The 23,124-nt window shown below is 50.1% G+C and overlaps 1 protein-coding gene across 1 annotated transcript in view; it reads right to left on the bottom strand.

The window, feature by feature from the left end:
* GYPC (glycophorin C (Gerbich blood group)) overlaps positions 1–19,475 on the bottom strand; it is a 42,268-nt gene extending 22,793 nt beyond the window's left edge. The window contains exon 1 of the mRNA XM_047083927.1: positions 19,305–19,475. Coding sequence (XP_046939883.1) covers positions 19,305–19,341 — 37 coding nt within the window. The 5' untranslated portion in view covers positions 19,342–19,475. The remainder of the gene's footprint in view (positions 1–19,304) is intronic.
* Positions 19,476–23,124: the final 3,649 nt, after the last annotated feature.

The following is a 23,124-nucleotide window of genomic DNA, read 5'->3' as shown; positions in this document are numbered from 1 at the left end:
CTGCTGTGACGAACCGTCCTGGCAGGTGGTCTGAAGGCGCTCATTCTGCCGGCCCCCTCTGGGTGTCCGCCCCCTCCAGGGAAGCCTCTAGTCACTGGGCCAGGGTGCCAGGAGGCCCTGCCTGACCTGCCTGCACAGAGGCCACTGTATCTGCCTTGTCTTGGAGGGTCCTTCAGATTCTGTTTGCATCCGTGTGCATCAGAGCCTGGGGCAAAGGGCAGCTAGAAGTCAGCCGGGCCCATGCCACTGCTTTGTATGGTCTGTTCCACGCTGGGAATTCAACTGTACCTCCAGCCACTCATGATGCTTCTCTCATTCAAAATCCTGTGTCATGGGACAGACACAAATCATGAGCACCTCTCATTAGCTGAACTCCCCCAAACAACCTGCTTTACGTATGAAATATATTTTTTAATTTTTAATTTTTTTATTATTAAAGCATTTTTTAATGTTTAGTTTTGAGAGAGGGAGGAGGGGGAGGGGCAGAGAGAGGGAGACACAGAATCCGAAGCAGGCTCCAGGCTCTGAGCTGTCAGCACAGAGCCTGATGCGGGGCTCGAACTCTTGAACCATGAAATCATGAAACCATGAAAACCATGAGCCAAAGTTGGACTCTTAACTGGCTGAACCACCCAGGCGCCCCCAAAATATATATTTTTATATTCCATCCCTGCTTTATATATGAAAAGACTGAGGCTCAGAGACATTGTCAGTTGCCGAAGTCAGAACCAGGATTCAAAGCCCAAGGGTCTACTGTTGTCCACCCCTGAAAGCCCCTGGCCCTGTCTCCCAGTGTAATGTTGAGTCTGGGGATGGGACCCTGGCAGCCAGTGACACAATATGCCCTCCATCTCTGGAGCCTGTGTGCTCCTGGCAGGGCACTGGACACAGCGGCTCTGTGAGGCAGGAGTGACCAGCCCATTTTACAGACAGGACAACTAAGGCCAGAGAGACAATTTGGTGAACATCATAGTCTGCTAACCCAGTCTGCCCTACCCAACGATGAGAAGTTTAACAGCCTAAAGGAAAAGTAGTTAACTTTTGAAGGTAAAATTGGCTGTCGTCCAGAAGGTGTGTGTATGTGTGTGCGTGCGCACGCATGTGTGTGTGTGTGTGTGTGTGTGTGTGTGTGTGTGTGTGGTGGTGGGATGAATCTTTGATCTCCTTCAAACCAGAGCTCCCAGGAAAGAGGGAGGCTACCTGAGGTTTTGGGGTCAGCCAACCGGCTTTCAACCTGACCACACCACAGTCAATGAAGTACCTTAATACCTTCCCTCTCCTAGGTTCAGCGTCTGATCCAAAAAATGGGAACAGAGAGCTCCTGGGTGGCTCAGTTGGTTGAGTGTCCGACTTTGGCTCAGGTCATGAACTCATGGTTTGTGAGTTCGAGCCCTGTCTCAGGCTCTCTGCTGTCAGCATGGAGCCTGCTTCAGATCCTGTGTCCTCCTCTCTGTCCCTCCCCTGCGCATTCTCTCTCTCTCTCAAAAATAAACAAAACATTAAAGAAATGGGAACCCTTGTGTGCCTCCCAGGGGGTCCTGAGGGGGCTCAAACCACAGAAGTCCTCTGAGTATGTCCAGGAGAGGTGTCCACTCCCGCTGCCATGGCCAAGTCCCCAAGAACTCTCCAGCATCTCCTTCTCCACCGACCCTCCTTGCCAAACCTTTGCCCCCAATTGCTTCCTATCGGGTCCTGTTGCCTGTGGCCACCAGAAGTCTGCTTTGGGGAAGAACAGAAAGAAGCTTCCTGGGTCTCACTGGCCCTGTTTCTGAGCGGTTAGGCCCTGGGGACAGGTCTGAGAGAGCAGCTGGTGAGCGCCAGGGCCCAGATGCACTTTATCAGCCCCAGGCCTGCCAGGCGGGGCACCGGATCTCGTCTCCCTGCAGCTGCCTGATAAGAGGCTCAACTCTGCTTTCTTCCCGCCCAGAGTCCTATCTGAGGCAGGCCTGGGTGGAGGCCCCATTCTCCTCCATGCCATGTGAGTGAAGGGGAGAGAAAAAGGCCCCTGGAAGAAATATAATGTGCTCGCACTTAGACGCAGTCAAGTGCAGGTGGAGGGGGACTCAGGACAAGGCACCACAGGCTTCCCCATGCTGGAGTGAGTGGGGACCCTCCTGCACACAAGGTCTCAAGCTCACAGAGACCTGAGTTCAGTACTGGTGTGTGTGCTGCCTTTCAGGTCTCCTGGACTTGTGTGTGTGTGTGTGTGTGTGTGTGTGTGTGTGTGTGTGTGTGTGTTGGGGGGAGCAGACAGTGCTTGAGCATGAAGCATTTATCCCTTTAAAACTGTAGCACATAAAGTGCATGGTGTCATAAGGACGCCACACTGCCTGCCTGCCCATGAGTCTGGCCAGGGAGGAGGTTAGTGGATCAGGTAACACCTGAATCACAGTGCTGGCTGTGCCCTGTGCTATCCGTGCGCCCTTGGGACAGACTTTATATCTTTTCCAGGAACACTCAGGATACTAACTTGTATGGGGACCCCAGGCTCCTCTTCTGAGCGGTGTGTAACAGCACTGTCCTTCCCGGTGGGCACGTGGATGGTCCGCCCTGGCACCCTGGCATATAGAGAGCTCGGTAAATGCCAACAGCCTCTCTGGCCCTCCCCGCTCCGCTGTTCCAGGCTGGGTGAGGACAGAGTGAGGTAGGAAATGTGAATGGCTTTGGTGTGTGCCAGCCACCCCGAGTACAGCCCAGGTACAGCCCAGGTGGCCTGACTTCCAACAGGCCCTCGGGTGGAGGAAGTGAGAAGTCAGTCACTCCAGTAGAAACTGGATTCTCAGGGGCGCCTGGGTGGCTCAGTCAGTTGAGCATCTGGCTTCGGCTCAGGTCATGATCTCACAGTCTATGAGTTTAAGCCCTGCCTGGGGCTCTGTGCTGACAGCTCAGAGCCTGGAGCCTGATTTGGATTCTGTGTCTCTCTCTCTCTATCCCCCTCCCCCGACTCATGCTCTGTCTCTCTCTGTCTCAGAAATAAATTTAAAAAAAAGAAAAAAAGAAAGAAACTGGATTCTCGCACTGGGATCATATTATCTGAGGAGAGGAGGCACACAGGATGAGCTCCTGTGTCCGTGTTCAAGTGGCTTTGGTCACTTAACTGAACTGCTGTCTGGACTGCTCATCAGACTCAACAGAAAAGCATGCAAATATAAAGCAGGTGTAAAGAGCCTCTCAACATCTTTCCTGGTCTTATGAACCGGACCTTCGGGGGTGCAGGGAGTTGTATGAATTTGCACCTTGCACATGGGTGTTGGGGGTGTGCTTGGGAGAACCTGAGGTGGTGGAGTCCTGGGCTCTAACCTGAGCTGTCTGAGCCTGAGCTGTCTCTTCAGTTCTCTGATTTCAGGGAGAAGGAGGCTGTATTCTGGGCTGTGCTCTCATTCTGCCAGGAAAGACTGGATGAGGCTGAACAGGGCACAGTGACGTCCTTCCCCAGCAAGGTGGCAGCCTGGACCCCAGGAGCAGCAGGGCAGACCACTCTTGTCCACACCCCTTCAGGGTCGTCTTCTCTACCCCCTTCCAGGCCAGACCCTCCACCCCAGGGGAGAAGGTTGCTGCTCTGTGCTCTCTGCTGGGTGGCTGCCCCCAGGGCTTCTGTGGACCCAGAGCTGCAGGTGTGGGGCTGATCCACATCCTTTTGCTCTGAGCTGCTCCTCCGGGGTCCTAGTGCCCTGGGAACTGCAGGTGCATGGGGCCTGCCCCCCGCTGCCACCCCGCACTCACACTCAGTCCCTGTAGGGCCCAGCACAGTCCAGCAGAAAAACCTTCAGACCCAGCAGACGCAACTAGCAATTTCAGAGAGGCTTCTGGAAGCTGGCCTGGGTGTGCGAGTGCCTGTGCACTCCACTAAGGCACCTCTCAGGACGGCTGAGGACAAATGCGGCTCTTGGTACAGTCCCTCCTGTCTCCCACTTTCTTGTATTTCAGGCACCCCTTAGAAGTTCCCTACCTCCTTCTTCCCTCCTGCTCACTCTCACCACTTGCCAGGGCTCACCCAGGGCCTTGCTCCTTAGTCTTTTGCTGGAGCATTAGCTGAGATGCTCAATGGCTCCTCTCCTAGGGTCTGGAGCATTCTATCAGGAGGTTTGCAGGCCCCAAGACTCAGGAGGATGGTGGGCTTCCAGCTGCACACAAAAGGTGCTGACAGATGGTCCCACTGTCTCTCTCCCACCTCACCTGACTTCATCTCCTTCTGACCACTTCCTGCCCTCCTCTCCCTCTACCCAGTCACACTGTCTCCTAGCTATTCCTTGATCAGACCAGGCCTCCTCCTACCTCAGGGCCTTTGCACTTGCTGTGCTCTCTGCCTATTATGTCCTCTCGCAGATATCCCCATTTAACTCACTGGCTTTCCTTTAGGTCTTTCTCAAACATCATCTTTCCCAGTGAAGACTTCTCTGGCCATGGTCTTTAAAATGGTACCTCCCTCATCCTTTGGTCTTCCTTATCTCCCTCCCTTCTTGGCTTGGTTGTCCTCTCTAGAACTCAGCAATATCTGATGTACTGGGCATTATCCCCATGTGTCTGGTGTCTACCTGTCCAACCCCAATAGAACATGAACTCCCTTTTGGGATTACTGCTGGTTTGTTCACTGTCATTTCCCCAGAACCTCAAGCAGGGCCTGGCACACAGTTGGTCCTCACTACATGGTCATGGAATGTGACTCCTGGCCTACTAGCTAACTAGTGTAGGTGGCACAGGAGAAGATGGGTGTAGACTCAGGGATCCACCATTTTATAACTGGTCAAATGTGGACACGCTTCTGATCATCCAGCTCCAAATCTGAAAAGAGGGGTGACAGGATAACCCCCCAAGGGGGTAGGAGGTTTCAGTAAGGTCAGGAGGCAATGTACTTGGCCCAACTCCTGCCAAATTGAGAGGTGTCCCTCTCCCTTGCCTGGGCCCTGGGTGAGAAGCACTGTTTTCTGAACTTAGGAGGTGAGCTGGCTGGCCCTCCTTCGCTGTAGGTCCAGGGGGCCCTGTCTGATATTTTGCCTTTCCTCCCACCCCTGTCAAGGTAAGGTGAGGATTTTCTGCAGGGTAGCAGCAGAGCTCTGAGTGCCTGTACTGACAGATAGGTGATTGGAGGACAAGAGAAAGTAAAGACTATAACAAAGGCCCTCTCCTTGGTGGCCTGGGCATTGGCAGATCAAGTGATGGGAACCAAGGCACTTTGTGTGTCCCCAGCCTGGCCCATTTGAGCCTTCCTGGCTGATGTCTGGTCCCTGACCTTCAGCACTGGTCTTTCTTCCATGGCTTCTTGTCATGGGGGTGGTGTCTCCAGAAAGAGGGGCAATGGGGCCCAGGTGGGCTCTAGGCTTGGAAGTTGAGCCATTAGAGATTTTCCTGTTAGTTTAAGTCAGGAGTCAGCAAACTTTTTTTGATAAAGGGCCAGGTAGTAAACAGTTCAGGCTTTGAGGGCCATATGGTCTCTGTTACAACAAAGCAGCTATGGATACTATATCAATGAATGGGTGCAGCTGTGTTCCAATAAAACTTTAATTATAAAAGCAGGTGGCAGGCTGGATTTGTGCCATGGACCTTAATTTGCAGACCCTTGGTTTAAAGTCTGTGTCACTAAGTCTCTCTCTTTCCACTCAGGCTAATATTTATCAAGAATTTGTCCCACCCTTGGCCTGGGCCTTTACCCACATCTTCTCATTTAAGGTGCCCGCAGGGAGGAAGCTATCGAGTGACCCAGATGCACCTTGAACCCAGGTCCGTCACACCTGAGGCGTGAACAGCTCAGCTGTTCGAATGCAGGCACTCTGTCCACTGCCATGGCTGCTTCCACAGATTGCAGAGTTTGGTGGCACCTGGGACTCATTGCATCCTGGACATCCCATGAAGTTGTGAGGACATAAGCATCAGGGACACGGAAGCCAAAGGGGGCGAGGTGACTATCCCAAAGTCATCCTCACTGCTTAGTGGTGGAGCCGACAGTAGCTGACAAGGTGTCATGGGTGGGGTGGGGTCCTGCCTCTGAGTTAAACCTTGCATGGGGTTGAAGCCATCATTGCTGGTGAGGGCAGTGGCCTGGGCCTCTCTGATTTGGCCCTGTGTACCTTCTCTGGTCAACTGCACTGATTGTCCCAGCCCTGTCACATAGGGACTCTCCAGGGAGTCCTGAGCCCCCAGGGTGTTGGGTCCCAGAAGAGGAGAAATGGCCACAGCCTGGCTACATTCTAAGGGCTGGGTCGAGGGAGGCCAGAGGAGGCCCGGGCAGTGGCCTGCTGCAGTCCGAGCATCCCTGAGTAGGGGGTTGTCAGCTCAGAAAGAGACATCATGAACTGAGCGGAGGAGAATGCTGCCAAGCACTCATTCCCCCTTGGGGAGGGCCCTCTCATAGGAGCTCAAAGGAAAACCATGAGGGAGCCCGGTGGGGGTGGGGGTGGGCAGGAGGCAGGGCAGTGAGAGGTCAGCCTTTTATCTGCCTAGACAGTCAGCCTTCTGTTTCCACAGCCCCTGGACAAGGAGGGCAAGATAAAGCCAGGAACTCAGATAATTGTGCCTCCAAGGCAGTGGAATCTCAGAGTTGGCTTGCCCCAGAAGCACCACCCTGGAAACAAAAGGAAGAACAGGGAAAATAGGCGAGACCAAAGCCTCAGGAAACAAATGGCCCAGAAGGGATCAAGAATGGGAAACACAGCCTCAGAGCTCTGAAATTTGAAGGAAAACTGCGGATTCCTCCCCCTTTGACTGCCCTGTCCTCCAAGACCTATTTTGACATTTCCCAGAGTTGTTTGCTTTTTCAGTGAGTGACAAACATCACTTCACTCAAATGAGTTGTTTAAAAATAGCACATTCTGAAAGGTCTTTTCGGAAGCTCCATGATTCTTAAATAGGAGATGACCTGGGGTAATTACCAGAGACCCACATCCAGAAATGTAATTAAAAAATCCTTTGGAACCAACTTTCTTTCCCTCCTCCTATGAAAGAAAGCTTTGTTCTCCTTGCAAACTCCCCATTTTCTGCACCCACCGATTGTGGCAGTGTGCATGGGTTAAAAGACAGCCCAGGGGTCCACCCCTCGCGTTCAAATCACAGCCCTACCACTCACGGCAATGTCTTGCATCCTGAAGATGGGGGTGTCACCCACAGCACCCACCTCACAGTGATGGTGAGGATGATGGCTACTGGTGAGTATGACCAGTGAACATTTTCTCAGCTCTTCTGACAGGTCAGATCATCCCTGCACATCATGGGGACTGCATACATTTGCACCAGTTTTCCTTTTTACATCCTTGCAATGTATCTTTCCCGAAGTCATTCCCCAAAGTTAGAACATTCTCAAGAATCAATGTTGATCATTGACAACTTGTTTTTTCAAGCACAAAATCTTAACCCGAGATAAAACTCTATCTGGTTAAGTAGAAATTCATCATAATTTAATATTACCTACAAATATTAGCTAATATTAGGTCATAATTTACATTTGAGGGCTATATTACTTTAAGTTACTCTTTAAATATCTCGATATCTATTTAGCTATTTCAGTGAATAATCACAAGATATAGGCAATTTGGTTTGCAATCTGAATTTATGTGATAAGAAATTTCCCCCTAGGAGGATGGGTCACTTTTTATTCCTATTATGATGTGTGTCTGGCTGCCCCAACAAACCCAACAATGCTTTGAGGGCAGGGATATTGTCTTATACTTTATCTGTTTCCTCCTTAATCCCTAGGACAGATGACAAGATGCGTGTTTCTATTGAAGAACCAGGAATGTATATGGTGGTTGGTAAAAATTTGTGCATAAATCACTTTCATAATGGACTCTTCCATCCAATTTCCCTTCCCACTTTTCAGGTTTTCTTCATGGAGTCTGAGCATAGTGGTCCTGAAGTTGGTAAGAACTGTCCTCATGGAATTCATTGGTAAAGTGATTGACAGCTAGGCATCCATTACAATCTGGCCATAGGCAAACATTTAACCACAGTGAGAGCATTTTCTGGCTTTATATGATGGAAACATCCACGATGGAAAGATCCTCTGAGATCCAAGCTCCCAGGTATCATCACTGACAACCAACAGTGACTGGACATCAGTGAACCATTCTGGCTTTGGCACCAGGCAGGAGGAATTTGCAGACTGGTTTTCACAAAGCCCTCGGTGTCCAGTGATAACTTGAGAGTGAACCATTACAAGGGGCCCCTGGAGTGTGGTCACTCACTTCTTCTCCTCAACAGACATCAAATAAACTTTTATCTCTTTTGTATTTCTAGACTTTATCTGATACTTTATTTTGGGGGAATGTCCTTTCTGCTGAAAATAACTGCAATGGAGATTTATAGTTGTGACACCATTTTGTGTGTGTGTGTGTGTGTGTGTGTGTGTGTATGTGTTTGGAGTGGAGACCCCAGGTGAGAAGCTACTTCTTTTGGAATTTCAGGGATACATGGCCTTTATTCCAGAGGGGACTTGCACAGTTGCATGAACCTGAAGGGTGTTCTGAATTCCTTTGCCCTCTGATGTTCCTGGGTCTTGCTTCCCCAGTGGAGGCTGAAGACCCTTTGAAGACAGGGTCCCCTGTGTCTCCTGTGTGGCCCCTTGCACGGTGGTGCTCATTGGATCAGAATCAAAGTGCATCAGATTGGATTATGGTGATCTGAAGACTGTGCTCTGGACTGGATTCACCAGAAGGCTCATGGTTTGTGTCACCGGCTACCCAAGGGATCCCTGAAGACATGATCCAGATCATGTGATAGACTGGGGGTGAAGAGGGTGTGTGTAAGGATCAAATCTGGAAACCAGCCCTAAATTTAACTACTGGTACATGTATGGGCTGCATAGATAACCCACCAGAGAGAAGGCTGTCTTTATTAATGGACTTACTAATAGACTGTTGCCTTTGTTAATAGACTTGGGATGGGTTCAATGGGGAGAGGCAATGCTGAGTCCAAATCCCAAATAACCAAAACAACCTTGCTGCCTTCTTCAGACCTGTGTGTCCCTGTCTGCCACAATGGGGAGTGGGTGGTGGTAAAGGGGATCTGGCCTGGACATCACACTGACCTCAAAAGAGATCACAGACAGAACAGACCGCTGATAGTCAGATGTACTGCAGGGATACCAGACCAAGGCAGAGAAATGGGATGCTGTCTGAAAACTAGTGGAAGAGGAAATAGTTTCAAAAGCATGCCCAAGGCCAAAGATGCTTGTAGACAGCACTTCTCACATTTGTCTCCAGCTATCTCTGTGAGGTCATAGGACCCATAGACTAAACGCCTGTCCACGCTGCCCCAGGCCAAACTAGAACCCAAAAGAGCTCCTCCCCACCTTGAACCTGGGGGTGACACCAGTCTGTTGCTGATGACTGCAAGGAAGTGGTAAGGACTGTGTGTGTGTGTGTGTATGTGTGTGCACCTGTTCATGCACGTGTGTACGTGAGTGTGCGTGTGTGTGTGTGCTTGTGCATGTGTGTACATGTGGATATACAGGAGAATGTAGGGTCAGTGTCAAAGTGTCTCCCTTTCGGTGACCCTGCAGTCCTTGCATCCTATCCCCTGCTTCAGAACCTGATGAATGAGTTTCTGTGGCACAAACAACACCCCCCCAGAAGATTCAGCCTGCAGCACAGCCTTGTTCCATCTACTACCCCTGGCTGTGGGAACTCTTAAAAGTCACTCGACTTCTCCGAGGTTTACTTTGTTTCCTCACAGAGAGGGAGAACAGTCTCTCTTGAATGAAGAAGGGGAACAGATTTGAAAGTGCCTGGCAAAGTACCGCACAATGCAGGAAAGGTCCTGCGGCTGCTAGTATCTTAACAGCATCTTAACAGAAGACAAAGCTGCCAGCCCAGGGGTGGTTCTGTGGTGGAGGCATCCCAGGAATTGGTGAGGAATTGGTGGGGGCTTCATTCTCTCCCAGTGCCCTTGCGGTGAACCTGAGAGGCAGCTGCCCACTGCTTCCCTGGGGAAAAGCGAGACCTGTGTGTGGGCTGGCCTTGGCTGGCAAGGCACTCACAGCCACAGCCCGGCCCTTGTGTGCCACTGCGGGCATTTCATTAGCAGCTGCTGGGCTGGCAGGTGTGGGCCGGCAGAGGAGGTTAGAGCTGAGCACAAGTGGCCTGGGGTGGGTGGATAAAAAAAAAAAGGCCTTTTTTTCTGATAGTGACCTCGGAGCTGCATAGAGCTGAGCAGAAGGGCACGGGGTCACGGGCAGCCCCCCTCCTGCCCTGGCGGGGAGCCACATCCAAGAGGCAGAGGGAGACACACCGAGCTCAAGGCTGGACAGTGCCTGTGGTGCATGGCGAGGGCCTGGGGACACGACTTTTTAAAACTCAGTTTCCGTATTCTTAAACTGGAACAAACAACATCTACGTGTGTGCAACGCCTTCAGGATGAAACAAGGTACCCCGTATATCGTCGCTGGGTCTGGAGGGGAACAGAGACAGCATGGAGCAAGTGCTCTCCACCCCCCCCCCCCCCGGCCCCTTTGTGCCTGTGTTAAGACCCACATTGGGGTGATCCGTGCAGCCCCAGCAGGCTCTTCACGGCCCCCAGCTCCTCACTGGGGCCCCCAGGCCGTCTTTATCTTTGCCCAGATCTCTCTCTGAAACTGCCTTCCAGCTGTCACCTGCCTGCCGCACAGGCATCTCCAAGTCACCTCCGCTCTAGAGACAGTCATCCTACACCTTTCCTCTTGGTCATATACATAGTTCTCCAGCGAACGTGATTGTTTCTGTTATAGTGAAACAGGGCAAAGAAAACTTATTCTTTTCAAAACTTTTTAAAGTGGAGACCAACCTAATTTCATGGCTTAAATAGCCAAGAGAGTAAGAGAAAGACAGAGAGATGAGAGTGGGTGGGAAAGAGAGACAGAGAGAGAGAGACCTAGGTTCCCTCAAGCATTTACTTTTGACTCTAAATCTCCTGAAGGCTGGGGTACAGGGCAGGCCCAGAAGCAGCCAGTACCGCTGCGCAGCCCCCAGGGTTCTGCTGGCTTAGGCAGGACCGCCAGGGGAAAAAAGTGTGAGGATTCGAGGCAGGACAGCTGCGCAGAGGGGTCACAGTGCTGGGAGCAGGGCAGAGTCCGGCGGGGAGAACGGCAGTGCAGGGAGCAGCAGGCAGGCACCCGGTCCCTTGGCCTCAGCTGTGCTGAGCCAGGCAGGGCTGCAGGGTGACCGTTTTGGACCTCGGTGCTTTATGTTTATGGGTCCCTTCTCCCCCAAAATACCAAAAGCTGTATTTTACAGTGGCATAGGTATAAAGACAAATGTAATGTTTAGTCTCAAAAGTTCATTTTTTCCTTTTCTTTTTAAAATTTCTTAAATGTTTACTTATTTATTTTGAGAGAGAGAGAGAGAGAGAGAGCAAGTAGGGGAGGGGAAGAGAGAAAGGGAGACAGAATCCCAAGCAGGCTCAGCACTGTCAGCCCAGAGCCTGATGCAGGGTTCAAACTCATGAACTGGGAGATCATGCACGATCAGAGCCAAAATCAAGAGTCAGATGCTTAACTGACTGAACCACCCAGGCACCCCTTTCTTCCTTTTCATTGTAAAAGAAATGTAAATTTTTGTGGATCTCTAAAAGCACCCTGGGTTCTAAGCACTTGCCTGCTATGTGGGTTGGTCCTGGCTGAGCCTTCCTAGAAAAACTCCCTGAACATGAGCCTGAATCCACCGTATGTGAGCCTGAGTGTGAGGGGTTGGCTGTGGCTCTCTCCGCAAGCCACGTTGGTTGCCTCTTAGGTTTCAGTGCCATCATATGCAAGATGGAGATAAAAATACCTCCCTTAGTTAAGGTGGCTACAAGGCAAAATGAGATAGCATATGGGAAGTGAAGTCTACTTTCTGTCCTTTGAGTCAGGGAGACCATCACCATAAGAGGACAGTGAGTCAGGATAATTTAGAGTTTGTAACAAGAGGGGAAAAAAAAAAGAGATTGTGAAATTAAAAAAAAAAAAAAGATCACTCAGGATTGTCAGCCATAGCTGAAATTAATTCACTAAAATGAGAATTTTGGTAGAAGTGGAAGGATGGCAATTCAAATGACAAGCCAGTCTCAGAGGAAGCAAGGCTCAGGTCCCCTGCAGGAGTTCAGGGGTGGGCTGTAGGCTGGACAAGGGGAGCCCTCCCAGGAGAGAGGAGAGCCCGGGCATTAAGGAGCACCTGGCAGAGTCCTGGCTGTGAACCCACACAAATGGCAGCATTGAAGAAAAAGAGAAGGGAGCCAGGAGAGAAGGTACTGAGAGGTGGTGGGTGAGATGGGTAGGGGGGTAACACAGGTTAGGGTGCGTAAGGAGTGCAGGGCTGGGACAAGCTGGTGGGCTCAACCAAGAGGAGCTCGGAGGCCACTTTAAGGGGTGGGGGTGGGGAGGTGACTACGGGGACCCACTGCACTCTGTGTACATCAGGCTTGGCTTGCATTGGCTAGACCTTTTCATTCATTCATTCATTCATTCATTCATTCATTCATTCAGTGTTTTTAGGAGTCTACTCTTCCCCATGGAGAACAGGACAGCTGAGCCCCTACTGTTCAGGGGCTGGTGTTCAGATGAGGCTAATGGAACAAGGAGGGTCCACCAGGCACCATGTAAGGAAACCCATTGCTGAGGCCACAGCTGGTGTTGAGGTCACAGTGGTCTGCACACCCTCTCTGGGCTACCTTCCCCCTACTGCACCCCCTCTGATGCACTCACAGCTCAGGAGGGAGCGGCTTGCCAGAGCTATTGGAGAGGTCCTCGACCAGGCCCTACAGACCTGGGCAGACTCTGTCATCTTGGCCTCAGGTACTATTTTCAACAGCAATTGGGCAAACATGGACAGAGACTGAAGAACGTGGAGGGAGCTGGGCAGGGGGAGTGAGCCAGCATTCATTTACAACACACTCAAGCACTCAGTAAGTGGCAGTGATTAACATGCACCAGGTGCTACCGGAGGAATTTTATCTAGGCTAATGCACTTAATCCTCAGAACAAACACCTGAGGTAGAAATTATTATTATCCCCATTTAGTGGCTCAAGACTGGCTATAGAATTTGTGGGGCCCAGTGCGAATTGAAAACAGGGGCCCCTTTACAAAAGCGAAGAATTTCAAGGAAGTGACTGCAGAGCATTGAGAGCGTGGGGCCCTCTGAGGGTGGGGGTCCTGTGCAACTGTATAGGACAAAGCCAGCACTGTCCTGGAGGAAGAACTGGGACGCAGGGAGCCCAGCGACACATTCAAGGCCACAGGCAGGTCAGAACGGGTTCAGATTCAAACCTCTGACCTCTTCAGTCTGACCTTTTCATCACCAGCAAATTGCTACAAAGTGAATTTAGTTAAACGGTTTTCAAAAGCTCAGAAGGGGGACCTGAACGCGAAGCCTCCGCTCGCTGAAGGTGGCGTGCAAGGTTCTGGCGACTGGTGAGCCTCTCAGGAGCAAGTACCATGTCATAGCCAGTGGGCCATGCTGCCTGGTGAATGCAGAAATCACAGACTGGGGCCCAACACAAAAGGCAGGCAGGCATGACTGCATTACCTGGGTTTGATTTAGCAAACCGTAATGTCCTTCACTCTTAGACTCTGGTGAGAATATATGTGCCCACGGCTAAAACGCAAAGCTTCTCCACTCCAGGAGAAAATTTTTCCAAGGGGGAGAAATGGCAGGGCTCGGCCTGGGGTCAGCTGGGCGGCTGTACGCTTGTGCCCCTCTTAAAAACATGCCTTGTGTGCAGGTGAAGGGGACACGGGCTCTGCAAGTGACAGGGTCAGGTTCCAACATCCCTGCCACGTCTGGTTCTGAGGCTTGCTCTGTCTCTTCAATTTGTATTATTTGCCTTTTAGTGGGTCTTGTAATTTTGTTGACAGTCAGGCATGATGTATTGGGTAGAAGGAACCGCAGTGACAGCGTGGTGGGGTGGGGCAGAGGAAGTGGCCCACGGTTCCGTGAGTAGGAGCCTGTGTCTCTGGACCGTGAACTTCACAAGTGTTTCTCATTCTTTTTTCACCCTTCTGGTGGGACAGGATGGGTGCGGTGGGCTGGTGTTGGTTATGTCCCTTCCTCCAGGTCAGATAGGTTCTAATGATACCTCTGGGGGGTTAGCTGACCTTTGAACAATGTAGGGGGTGAGAGGTGCTGACCCTGCACACAGGTGAAAATCCATATGTAACTTTTGACTCCCCCCAAAACTTAACTGTTCACCAGAGGCCTTACCAATAACCTCAACAGTCCATTGACACAGATTTTGTTATATTATATGGCTTATGTAGTGTTTCCTCACAACAAAGTAAGTTAGAGCAAGGAAAAGGTTATTAAGAGAATCATAAATAGGAGAAAATGCATTTACAGCGTGTACTGTATTTATCGAAAAAAATCCATGTAACAGTGGCCCCACGCAGTTCAAAGCCCTGGTGTTCAAGAGTCAGCGGTAGCTTCTGCTGAGGGAGGCCTTGTTAACAACAGGTGCTCTGGTCGATATCAAAATGTGAACCTTTCCCTTCCCCGGCTGGAAGCTTGAGGGAAGTTTCCTCTCTTTCCTGTGGGAACCAGGTCGCGCTCTGGGAGGTAATTGTGGGGGCTCCCTCTGACCGGGTCCCCCTGGAGTTTCTCCTTCTCAGAGTGGTCCACACTGAGCCTCCAGCAACCGCTTAGTGTCAGAGTTACCAACAAGAGGGGTAAAGATGCCCGGCCGGGAGGAAGGGCTCAGACCGCTGTGCCGGGCAGCTGGGCCACTGTGGCTGGGGCCACAGGGGCTGTGTGTGCAGTGGTGACAACCTCGCAGGCTCTCTGAGGGAGTTATGCAAAGAGCCTGCCACGCCCGCCTGACCTGTGATGGAATCCAGTGTCCTGGGCTCGGCGCCTGCTGGCACGAGAGGAAAACCGCTCTTGTCAGCATCTGCCATTGGCTACACTTTTGCACACTATTTGTTCTGGAAGAATGTGCAAGAGTGAAAATGCGTACTAACTAAAGGCAGGAGCCAGCACTGCCTCGGAAGTTCAGATGACAGAGAGATGTGGAGAAAACCCTAGGCAAGGTGTTGGGGTGTCGGGGGAGAACAGGAGGTGAGAATCAGTGCAGGAGTGCGAAAGAGCCAGGCGGTGAGTGCCAGGGCCCAGCAGCCCTGTTCTTAGAGTTTGTTTCGTTTTGACTTTCTGTCCATTTTAACTTATTAGTCACTGACCTCCATGTATATGCCAAGTGCTGGACTAGGAGCTATTGAGTGAATGATTTTTTTTTTAATGTTTATTCATTTTTGAGAGAGACAGAACATGAGTGGGGGAGGGGCAGAGAGAGAGGGAGACAGAGAATCAGAAGCAGGCTCCAGGCTCAGAGCCGTCAGCACAGAGCCCGACACGGGGCTTGAACTCACAGAAGGTGAGATCATGACCTGAGCCAAAGTCTGTCACATAACTGATTGAGCCACCCAGGAGCCCCTATGATTTTTAAAAGGCAATTTCAGCGTGTGGAATGGATGCAGACCTGGGAGCATTCACCTCTCTGGACCAGGCCTCAAGGAGGGAGTGGGTAAGGTCATGGAGCCCCTTAGGAGGTCAGAATTTCCAGGAAACAGACAGATCCAGGAATTTGGGGTGTGGCTACAGTGTCTCCAGGGCCACGGTGGGTGGTCTTCTAGTGTTCAGGGAAGGCCCAGGGAGGTTGGGGGTCATAAACTTGGCTTTATGGGATGAACAGGATGAGGCAGGCAGGCTGTGTGTGTGTATGTGGATGTGAATGTGCGTGTGCACGGGCATGGGTACACGTGTGGTGGGGATACCCAGAGAGCCCTGGAAATGAAGCTACAGAGGCAGGGCAGTCTGGGCATCAGGAGAGTCCACAGGAAAAGGCTCCAGGGGACAGCCTCAGCAGGCTGTGGAAGGCAGGGTGAAGGGCAGCGGCTGGCCTGGTGTGGGTCGGGCCCAACCGCAGAACAGGGAACTACAGTAGGCAGTGGTAGACTGAGGTCATAGACTGTGGTCAGAACACAGGCTCGGCCGAGGAACTGTGGCCTGGTTGGCAGGTTCTCAGCGCCCGTGCCACATGCAGTTCCTCTGTGTGCAAAGCTACAGTGGTGACTTCCCAGGCACAGCCCCCACAGTGCCCTGCCTGCACACACCCCTCAGGCTGGCCCTGCTGACTCTCGGGTCTGAAAGCCTGTGTCCATAGCCTGGCTGTGCCCTCCTCAGTACCTGGGAGGCCTGGGGTACATCGTCCCCCAAGCCTGCAGTGTTTCATCTGCAAAATAGGTAAGAAAATGCCCATGAGACCAGGCTATGGAAAGGTGACCCACGCAAGGCCCTACCACAAGGCTCAGCACGTAGGTACTGATATCCTTGTTATGTTATCAGAAGCCAAAACAGCAACTGTCTGTAAAGGAGACTTTGGAGATTACCAGCACTCGCAGGTCAGGTCTACTGTGATAAATTCTGTTCACAACAGCAGCCACAGTCACCACCATTCTTGGGCATGATGCCAAACCCTTATTCTCTCGTTCATCACGTGACCCCTGCGAAGCCACTGTTATTATTCCCATTCACAGATGAGAAAACTGAGGCTCTGCTATACTGTATACCTCCTCAAAGCCCACAGGTATTGGAGGTGGGATCAAATCCAGTATGGAGATATGAAAACATGCAGAACCTCACTTAGAATTACAGAGGCACGTTCAAAAATGGCAACCTGTTTCACTTACTAGATTGGCTAAGAGGTAAACCACACAGGGTGAATGGGGGGGGGGAATAATGACTTTCATGGGCTACTGGTGGGTATTAGAAATTCATGTGACTTTTTAGAGGGCATTTTTTTTTTTTTAGTATCTACAACATTTTGAATGTTCACACTCTTTGTCCCAGAAATCAAATTTGTGTGTGAGGGCATTTGCTCGAAATTTATACAGACACATGTATTTATACCTATTCATGTAAATACATAAAGCCTGCTTACAAGGTTTGTCATGGCTGCACTGTGTCCGTTTTTTTTTAATCAAATAAAGATTGTCCATAACCTAAATGCCCATTGGTGTAGGGACTGGTTAAATAAAATAACCAATTTATTTGTATATTCATACAATGCCCTGAGAAGAATGAGTTAGTCTATATTTGACGATGAAGTATAATCTTCAACATATATTCTTATGAGAAAAAAGCAAGATGAAGGAGAATATATAAAGTGAGTTTTATTTTGTAAAACAGAAAGTAGCTGTGTATACACATAACACTTTAGAAGGATTCTCATAAATTGATAAATTGCTCTGGAGGTGGGATGGTATCTTTCTCTTTCCTATTATTTACTCTTGATTTATTGTTCAAATTTGTTCCTAGCTTGAGCTTGCTGGGCTCACTGTGGCCACACAGTCTCTGGAAGGTGTTTTGGTTGGGGCTGCAGAAGGCCATTTGATATATGAATATCTGCCATGCAAAGAGGGAAACTGATCTGGGGTGCCAACCTCCCTGCACTGCCTCTTCCTCCTCATTATCGACGGGCTCACGTGTTTCCATTGCAAACACAGAATGCCTCTTACCCCACACCCCTCTGTTGCCCAAATACCCAGGAATAATTGCCCAACCCTAGACACCCTTGGAAAGGTCCAGCTGCTGATTGTGCCAATGCCTTGTGACTCCTCCCGCCATGGATATATCTGGAGCCGTTGGGCAACGTCTGAGATGGAATTTCACTTGGCACTTAATGCAACCCTTTCCGCTTCTGCCGGAGGCAGTGAGTTCTGAATAAAGTCCACAAACCTGACCATCTCCTCACTGAGCAATCACCCCTTCCATCCAAGGGCAAGGCAATGGATTTCTGCACATGACTCCTACGCAATAACTGTGGCACTCTGGCTTACGGGAGTTGGCTGAGACCAGAGGGTAGGGGACAGGCCTGGCGGAGCCCAAGCGGTCCTCTCCTAACCTCTGGTTCTGAGAAGCAGTGATGTAAACTGACACAGGATATAGACACATCCTGCCTGAGTTAGCAGCAAAAGAGAGGGCCCCACAGTTCTCTCACAGCAAAGAGCCTGCCATAAATGGAGTCCTAAGGGTAATCTAGAATGGCATGCAAGTGATGGCTGCATCCCTCTGAGCTCCAGAAGGGAAGTGTTTGCAGCCATTGGTCATGGTCTGAAACTTGAGGCCTAGAGAACTGCTTAAGGGAAGGGGCGGGGCAGGCTCCTGGGGAGGGAGCCAGCCTCTCCAGAAGGGGGAGTGGCAGCCTGCCTGCACTTCCTCAGTGGCTTTGCCCTTCACCCCTGGCCCCAACACACACACACACACACACACACACACACACACACACACACACTAGTGTCTGACTCTCACACTCACGTGTGTTTACACACGTAAACAGGAGCCAACATGAGCTCCCAGATCCAGTCTCCTGTAAAATGAAAAATGAAGATGACTGACATTTATGGGGCCCTTAGCGGTCCATCTCCATGCTGGGACCTTTACACAGAGCTTCCTTCCCAGGACCCAAAGAAGAATATCCTATGTTCCCATTTCACTGATGATGAGGATGGTGCTGGAGCTAAGACAGAGGCTGGCTTGCCTCAGGCCCCTGGCTAATCAGTGGCACGCCTGATGCCAATGCAGGCGGAGGGGCCCTCCCCCCAGGACTCCTGTCCCCACGCACCCCCAAACAAGCATGCCGGTGGCCACACACACACATAGGCACATAGTGCACAACCACAAACCTAGCCACAGTAGACTATGCTCCAGTTCCGCTGGTGAGGCCACAGAACCACCTGGATGTTAAAAACTTGTAAAGGAGCGGGTGTCCCCAGTACCCCTATTATCACGTTAATTATTTAACAGGATGACTCAGAATGTCTCCCCTCTGACAGTTTCTAATGAGCAGACCTGGGCAGAGTTGGGGATAGAGGGATAAACATTCGCTTTTTTAAGAAGAAAATTTTAAGTTTTTGTTGTTGTTGATGTTGTTACTGCAAAAGCCCATTGGCAGAGGAGGGGTGGGGGAGGCCAGGCCAGGTCCCCCAACACCCTTACAGAGAAGCTCGGGGTATCCGATTTCTCTTTCCCGTCAGCAGGAAAGCATGTGCCTTCTTAACAAGAAAGAGGAATTACAACGCTGTGGGGGTCAAGGCCAGAGATGCCCCCGCCGCGTGCACGTCCCTCCCGCCGCCCCAGAGAGGAGTCAGGGCACCGGCTGAGTTTCCTGAAGTTTACTCGGAATCCGCCCCCACGTCCCGGGGCGGCCGAGCCACAAGGCGGGCGTTGTCCCCTCCCTCCGCGCAGGGGTTCCTCACTTCCCGGCCTGGGGCAAGTTCCCGCGGCGAATACGCGCGGCCACCGCACAGAGGCACGAACGGAGCGGCAGGACCCGGGGGCTTGGGGCGCAACCCCGCAGGGCGGCGGCGGGCACTCACCTTGGTCGGGCGGCAACGTGCTGTTGAGACTGCTCATCGCCAGCGGTTGCGGGGCGCGGGTCGGGCCAGGGGCACGGAGAAGCCGAGCGGTGGCGAGGGGCGCGCGGGCCTGCTTCTGACCCTCAGCAGCCGGGAGGAAGCGGCACCTGTGTCACGGTCTCCGGCGGCCCGAGGGGAGGGGCTCCGGCCCCAGATAGGCAGACTGCATTTATTTTTTTTCTGCAGACTTGGCTGGTGGGGTTTCCACCCTTTTTTTTTTTTTTAAACACACACACACCCGCCCACGTCTGAACTCTTCTCTGTTCCAACTTTCCTGCGCAAGAATCACATTTTCTGTGTTTCTGTTTCCATCTGCAGCTATCAGACTCAGAGGTTGTGGTGGAGAATTCCCCTGGGTGAGGACTGAAAAACTCCCAGATGTGACAGGATGGCCTGCAGGGCACTGTTAGGGCCAGTGACCAAATAGGGACAGACCTGTGTTTGAATCTTGGCAGGCTGCTTGGCCACTCGATGGCTGTGTGGCCACTCAGGGCTGAGGGGCACCGTTGGCCTGGGAAGTCCCTGCCTGGCTGGCCCTCCTCAAGGGCGCTGTCCCCATCCGTGGGCTGATGTTTGGAAAAGATTCTTAGAAAAAGGGATTGCTTGGACAAAGGTCATATGATTTGTTTGGATCACTTTTGTCTGAGGCTTCCAGACATAGTTGAGTTTGTAAAGAATTCACTTTACTTGGACAGTTAAAAACTTTGAGATGGATTTTGACACTCTGGTTAGTTAAATGGAGTCTGCCTACCTCACGGAGAAGGAATGCTATGTTATATGCAAAATTTGATCTCTCCCCTCTCCCCACCAGGGAGAAGGGCAAGGGAGTTTGAGACCATGTCAGCCTGGTTTTAAATCTCAGATCCAAGACACATCCTGTCCTCATGTCTGATGGCCCTTCCTGTGGGGCTTTTCATGTTGTTTACTTGATGGTCCTCCAATGCACCAGCTGTGACACCTTCTCCCCTTCTCCCAGGTAAGGATGCTCTGTTGCAGTCCTGGGGCACCATTTCAGATGTCTGCACGATGTATATGCCCTTGGGAGTACCAACCAGGTTGAACACAATGTAAGGCTGCCCCCTGGAGGTGTGCAGAGCAGACTCCTTGCCCAGCTCTATGTGGGCTGGACCAACTCCAGGCATTATTATGAGGACGGCCTGTTTGACACAGTGGGCAAATGTTCATAATTCTCATTAGTTAGATGATGAAGAAACTCACACTGCTTGTAAATCCTTAGTGAGACTCCCATGCTACATATACATGTTGATGTGAAGGGAACTATTCAACGGAATGCTTTGGGCCAGGTATGGAAACTTTGGAGTCTCCATTTCTTCGCCTAGAAAATGCAGACAGGAGCACTTGCATTTCAAAGTTGCAGAAGCAATGTCTATAAATAACAGTGGGACAGAAAAGGCATTTACTAGAAACTAGCAACAATTTAGCATATAAGTCCTTGTTAGATGATAGAATCCCCTGTATTCAGAGTTCATAATTTAAAGAACTTCAATGATCTGAAATGCAGCTGGGGAGCCCAAAGGAGGCCAAAAAAGCCACTAGGTAACCAAAGAACAAGTCCCCAGGTCATTGCATCTCACTTGTGAGAACACCTGTAGGGAGACTTTTAGACCCTCACTGACAGCCAACTGGCCTTTAGATATAATCATAAGACATTTGCTTATGTCATTTCCCAAAGTAGGACAGGTTAAAAGCACCAAAATGGGGCACCTGGGGGGCTCAGTTGGTTATGTGTCTGACTTTGGCTCAGGTCATGATCTCCCCTTCTGTGAGTGCGAGCCCCGCATCAGGCTCTGTGCTGACAGCTCAGAGCCTGGAGCCTGCTTCGGATTCTGTGTCTCCCACTCTCTCTTCCCCTCCCCCACTCATGCTCTGTCTCTCTCACTCTCAAAAGCGAATAAATGTTAAAAAAAAATTTAAAGCACCAAAATGTAACAAGAATCCCTTACAGAGAGGAAGCCAAAAAACTAAAGAAAGGTAGCTCCACAAACTCTAAGTTCGGATACAAAAACAGAGTAGCATTTATTATACAACGAAAGCTTCTTGGATCCAGCCATAAGTGGAGGATGTGACTGCACCATGGACCGTCAAGGAACCGAGGCTTTGGGACTCCATCTGGGTTTGAGTCCTCATTGCCTTCTATGTGGCTGACCTTCAACATTTTACTCAAATCCTCTGAGCCTCAGTTTTCTCATCTGTGAAACTGGAACAATCTGCAAAGTGAGGTCACTGTGACTGATGCATTAGATAATAATGTAATAATACAATATCTTACTCAACAAATAAGTTAAAGACATTAAGTGTAAGTTATCGAAGACATTGGTCCTGTCCCCTGATGGACACACTTTATGGTAAGGACTTCAGGCCATTCTGAAAAGAAGATAAATAGTGTTTAATAGTGAGTAGTCATTTAGCTAGCAGAGAAACATTTGATATAGTTTAGAAGGTTTAATCCTAAAAGTGTCTAATTTTAAAGAAACGAGGAGTATTTTAAGAAGGTAAAATCATAACATGAAAAATTAGATTCTATGGTAAGGGTCTGATACTAAGTCACAGAAATGCAGTGTATCTTGATGTGTTGGGTGCTTATTAATGGAGTAGCAAGAACTCAGCTATATCTTATAACAATAAAACAGTTATCTAATTCACATAAGCACCATCGAAGAGAATATTGCCAACGGCCCATTTGAAAGTGAGAAAATTGAGGTTGGCAGCAGTGACAAGAACTTGTTTGACGGAGTGCAGCCAGGATTGGGACTCAGCTCTGGCAGCCTCTGTAATGTGTGCAGGATGTGGCTGGGATACCCTGCTGAGCTCACCACAGACAGAGAGGGTGTGATGGGGCCCCAGAGGGGAACTTTCACTTCCTTCCCAGAACTACATAGGGTGGGAGTTGTGCATGTGAGGGGGATTCCGGCCTGACTTATCCCCACCCAAACACACCCAAATACACGCATACACACGCACACACACACACGCATACACACACGCACACACACATACACACATGCACACACACACACACATACACCCAAACACACACATACATGCACACACACGTACACCCAAATGCACACACACACATGCACACACACGCATAGTGCTGGTTTCCTCTTGGAGGGGACCTACTGCAGTCCTTGTCTGTGAGCTCTTACAGGTAGAGGCAGGCAGATTTTACTTGGGTCCTTTAAAATTTCTAATTAAAATTTTTGCCCTGTATCAAACTAATAGATGTTCTTTGTTTAAAAAAAATGTAATGGAGAGGTTAAAAAAAAAAAAAAAACTCTAACAATTGCTCATAATGTCTAGCACATTAAGTGCTAATCTCTTTTACACATTTGTGGGCATTTGCTTTATATTACTGAGATTTTACTGAATGTGTGATTTTAAGTGCTGTGTTTTCACTACCAAACATTATGCCATGACCATTTTCCCATATACAGGTATAAAAGCTCTTTGATTTAATTACTAAGTTGTTTCCTTTTCTTTGCTGGGATAAACCATATGAACATAAATATCTACTTTTCATATATTTCTCCTTAGCTTGTATTCCAGCAAGTGGAATGGCTGGATCAAAGGCTAGGACTATGTTTTAGGGTTTTGATACATTCATGAGTTGTGGCTGTGACAATTTACCTTCTCCCCAGTCAAGCGTTCCTCTCAGAGCCTCTTGACAGAATCAAGCATTAGATTTTAAATCATTGATAATTCTGTGGACGGGAAATATGTAATTATTCGACTTTGCATTTTCTTGATTACTAGTGAG

The sequence above is a fragment of the Lynx rufus genome, unplaced genomic scaffold (genome assembly GCF_022079265.1).
Source record: "Lynx rufus isolate CCGP_SWC_20201006 ecotype Redwood Valley unplaced genomic scaffold, mLynRuf1.p SCAF_2, whole genome shotgun sequence".
Classification (NCBI taxonomy): domain Eukaryota; kingdom Metazoa; phylum Chordata; class Mammalia; order Carnivora; family Felidae; genus Lynx; species Lynx rufus.
This window is presented reverse-complemented; position numbering and strand designations above follow the sequence as displayed.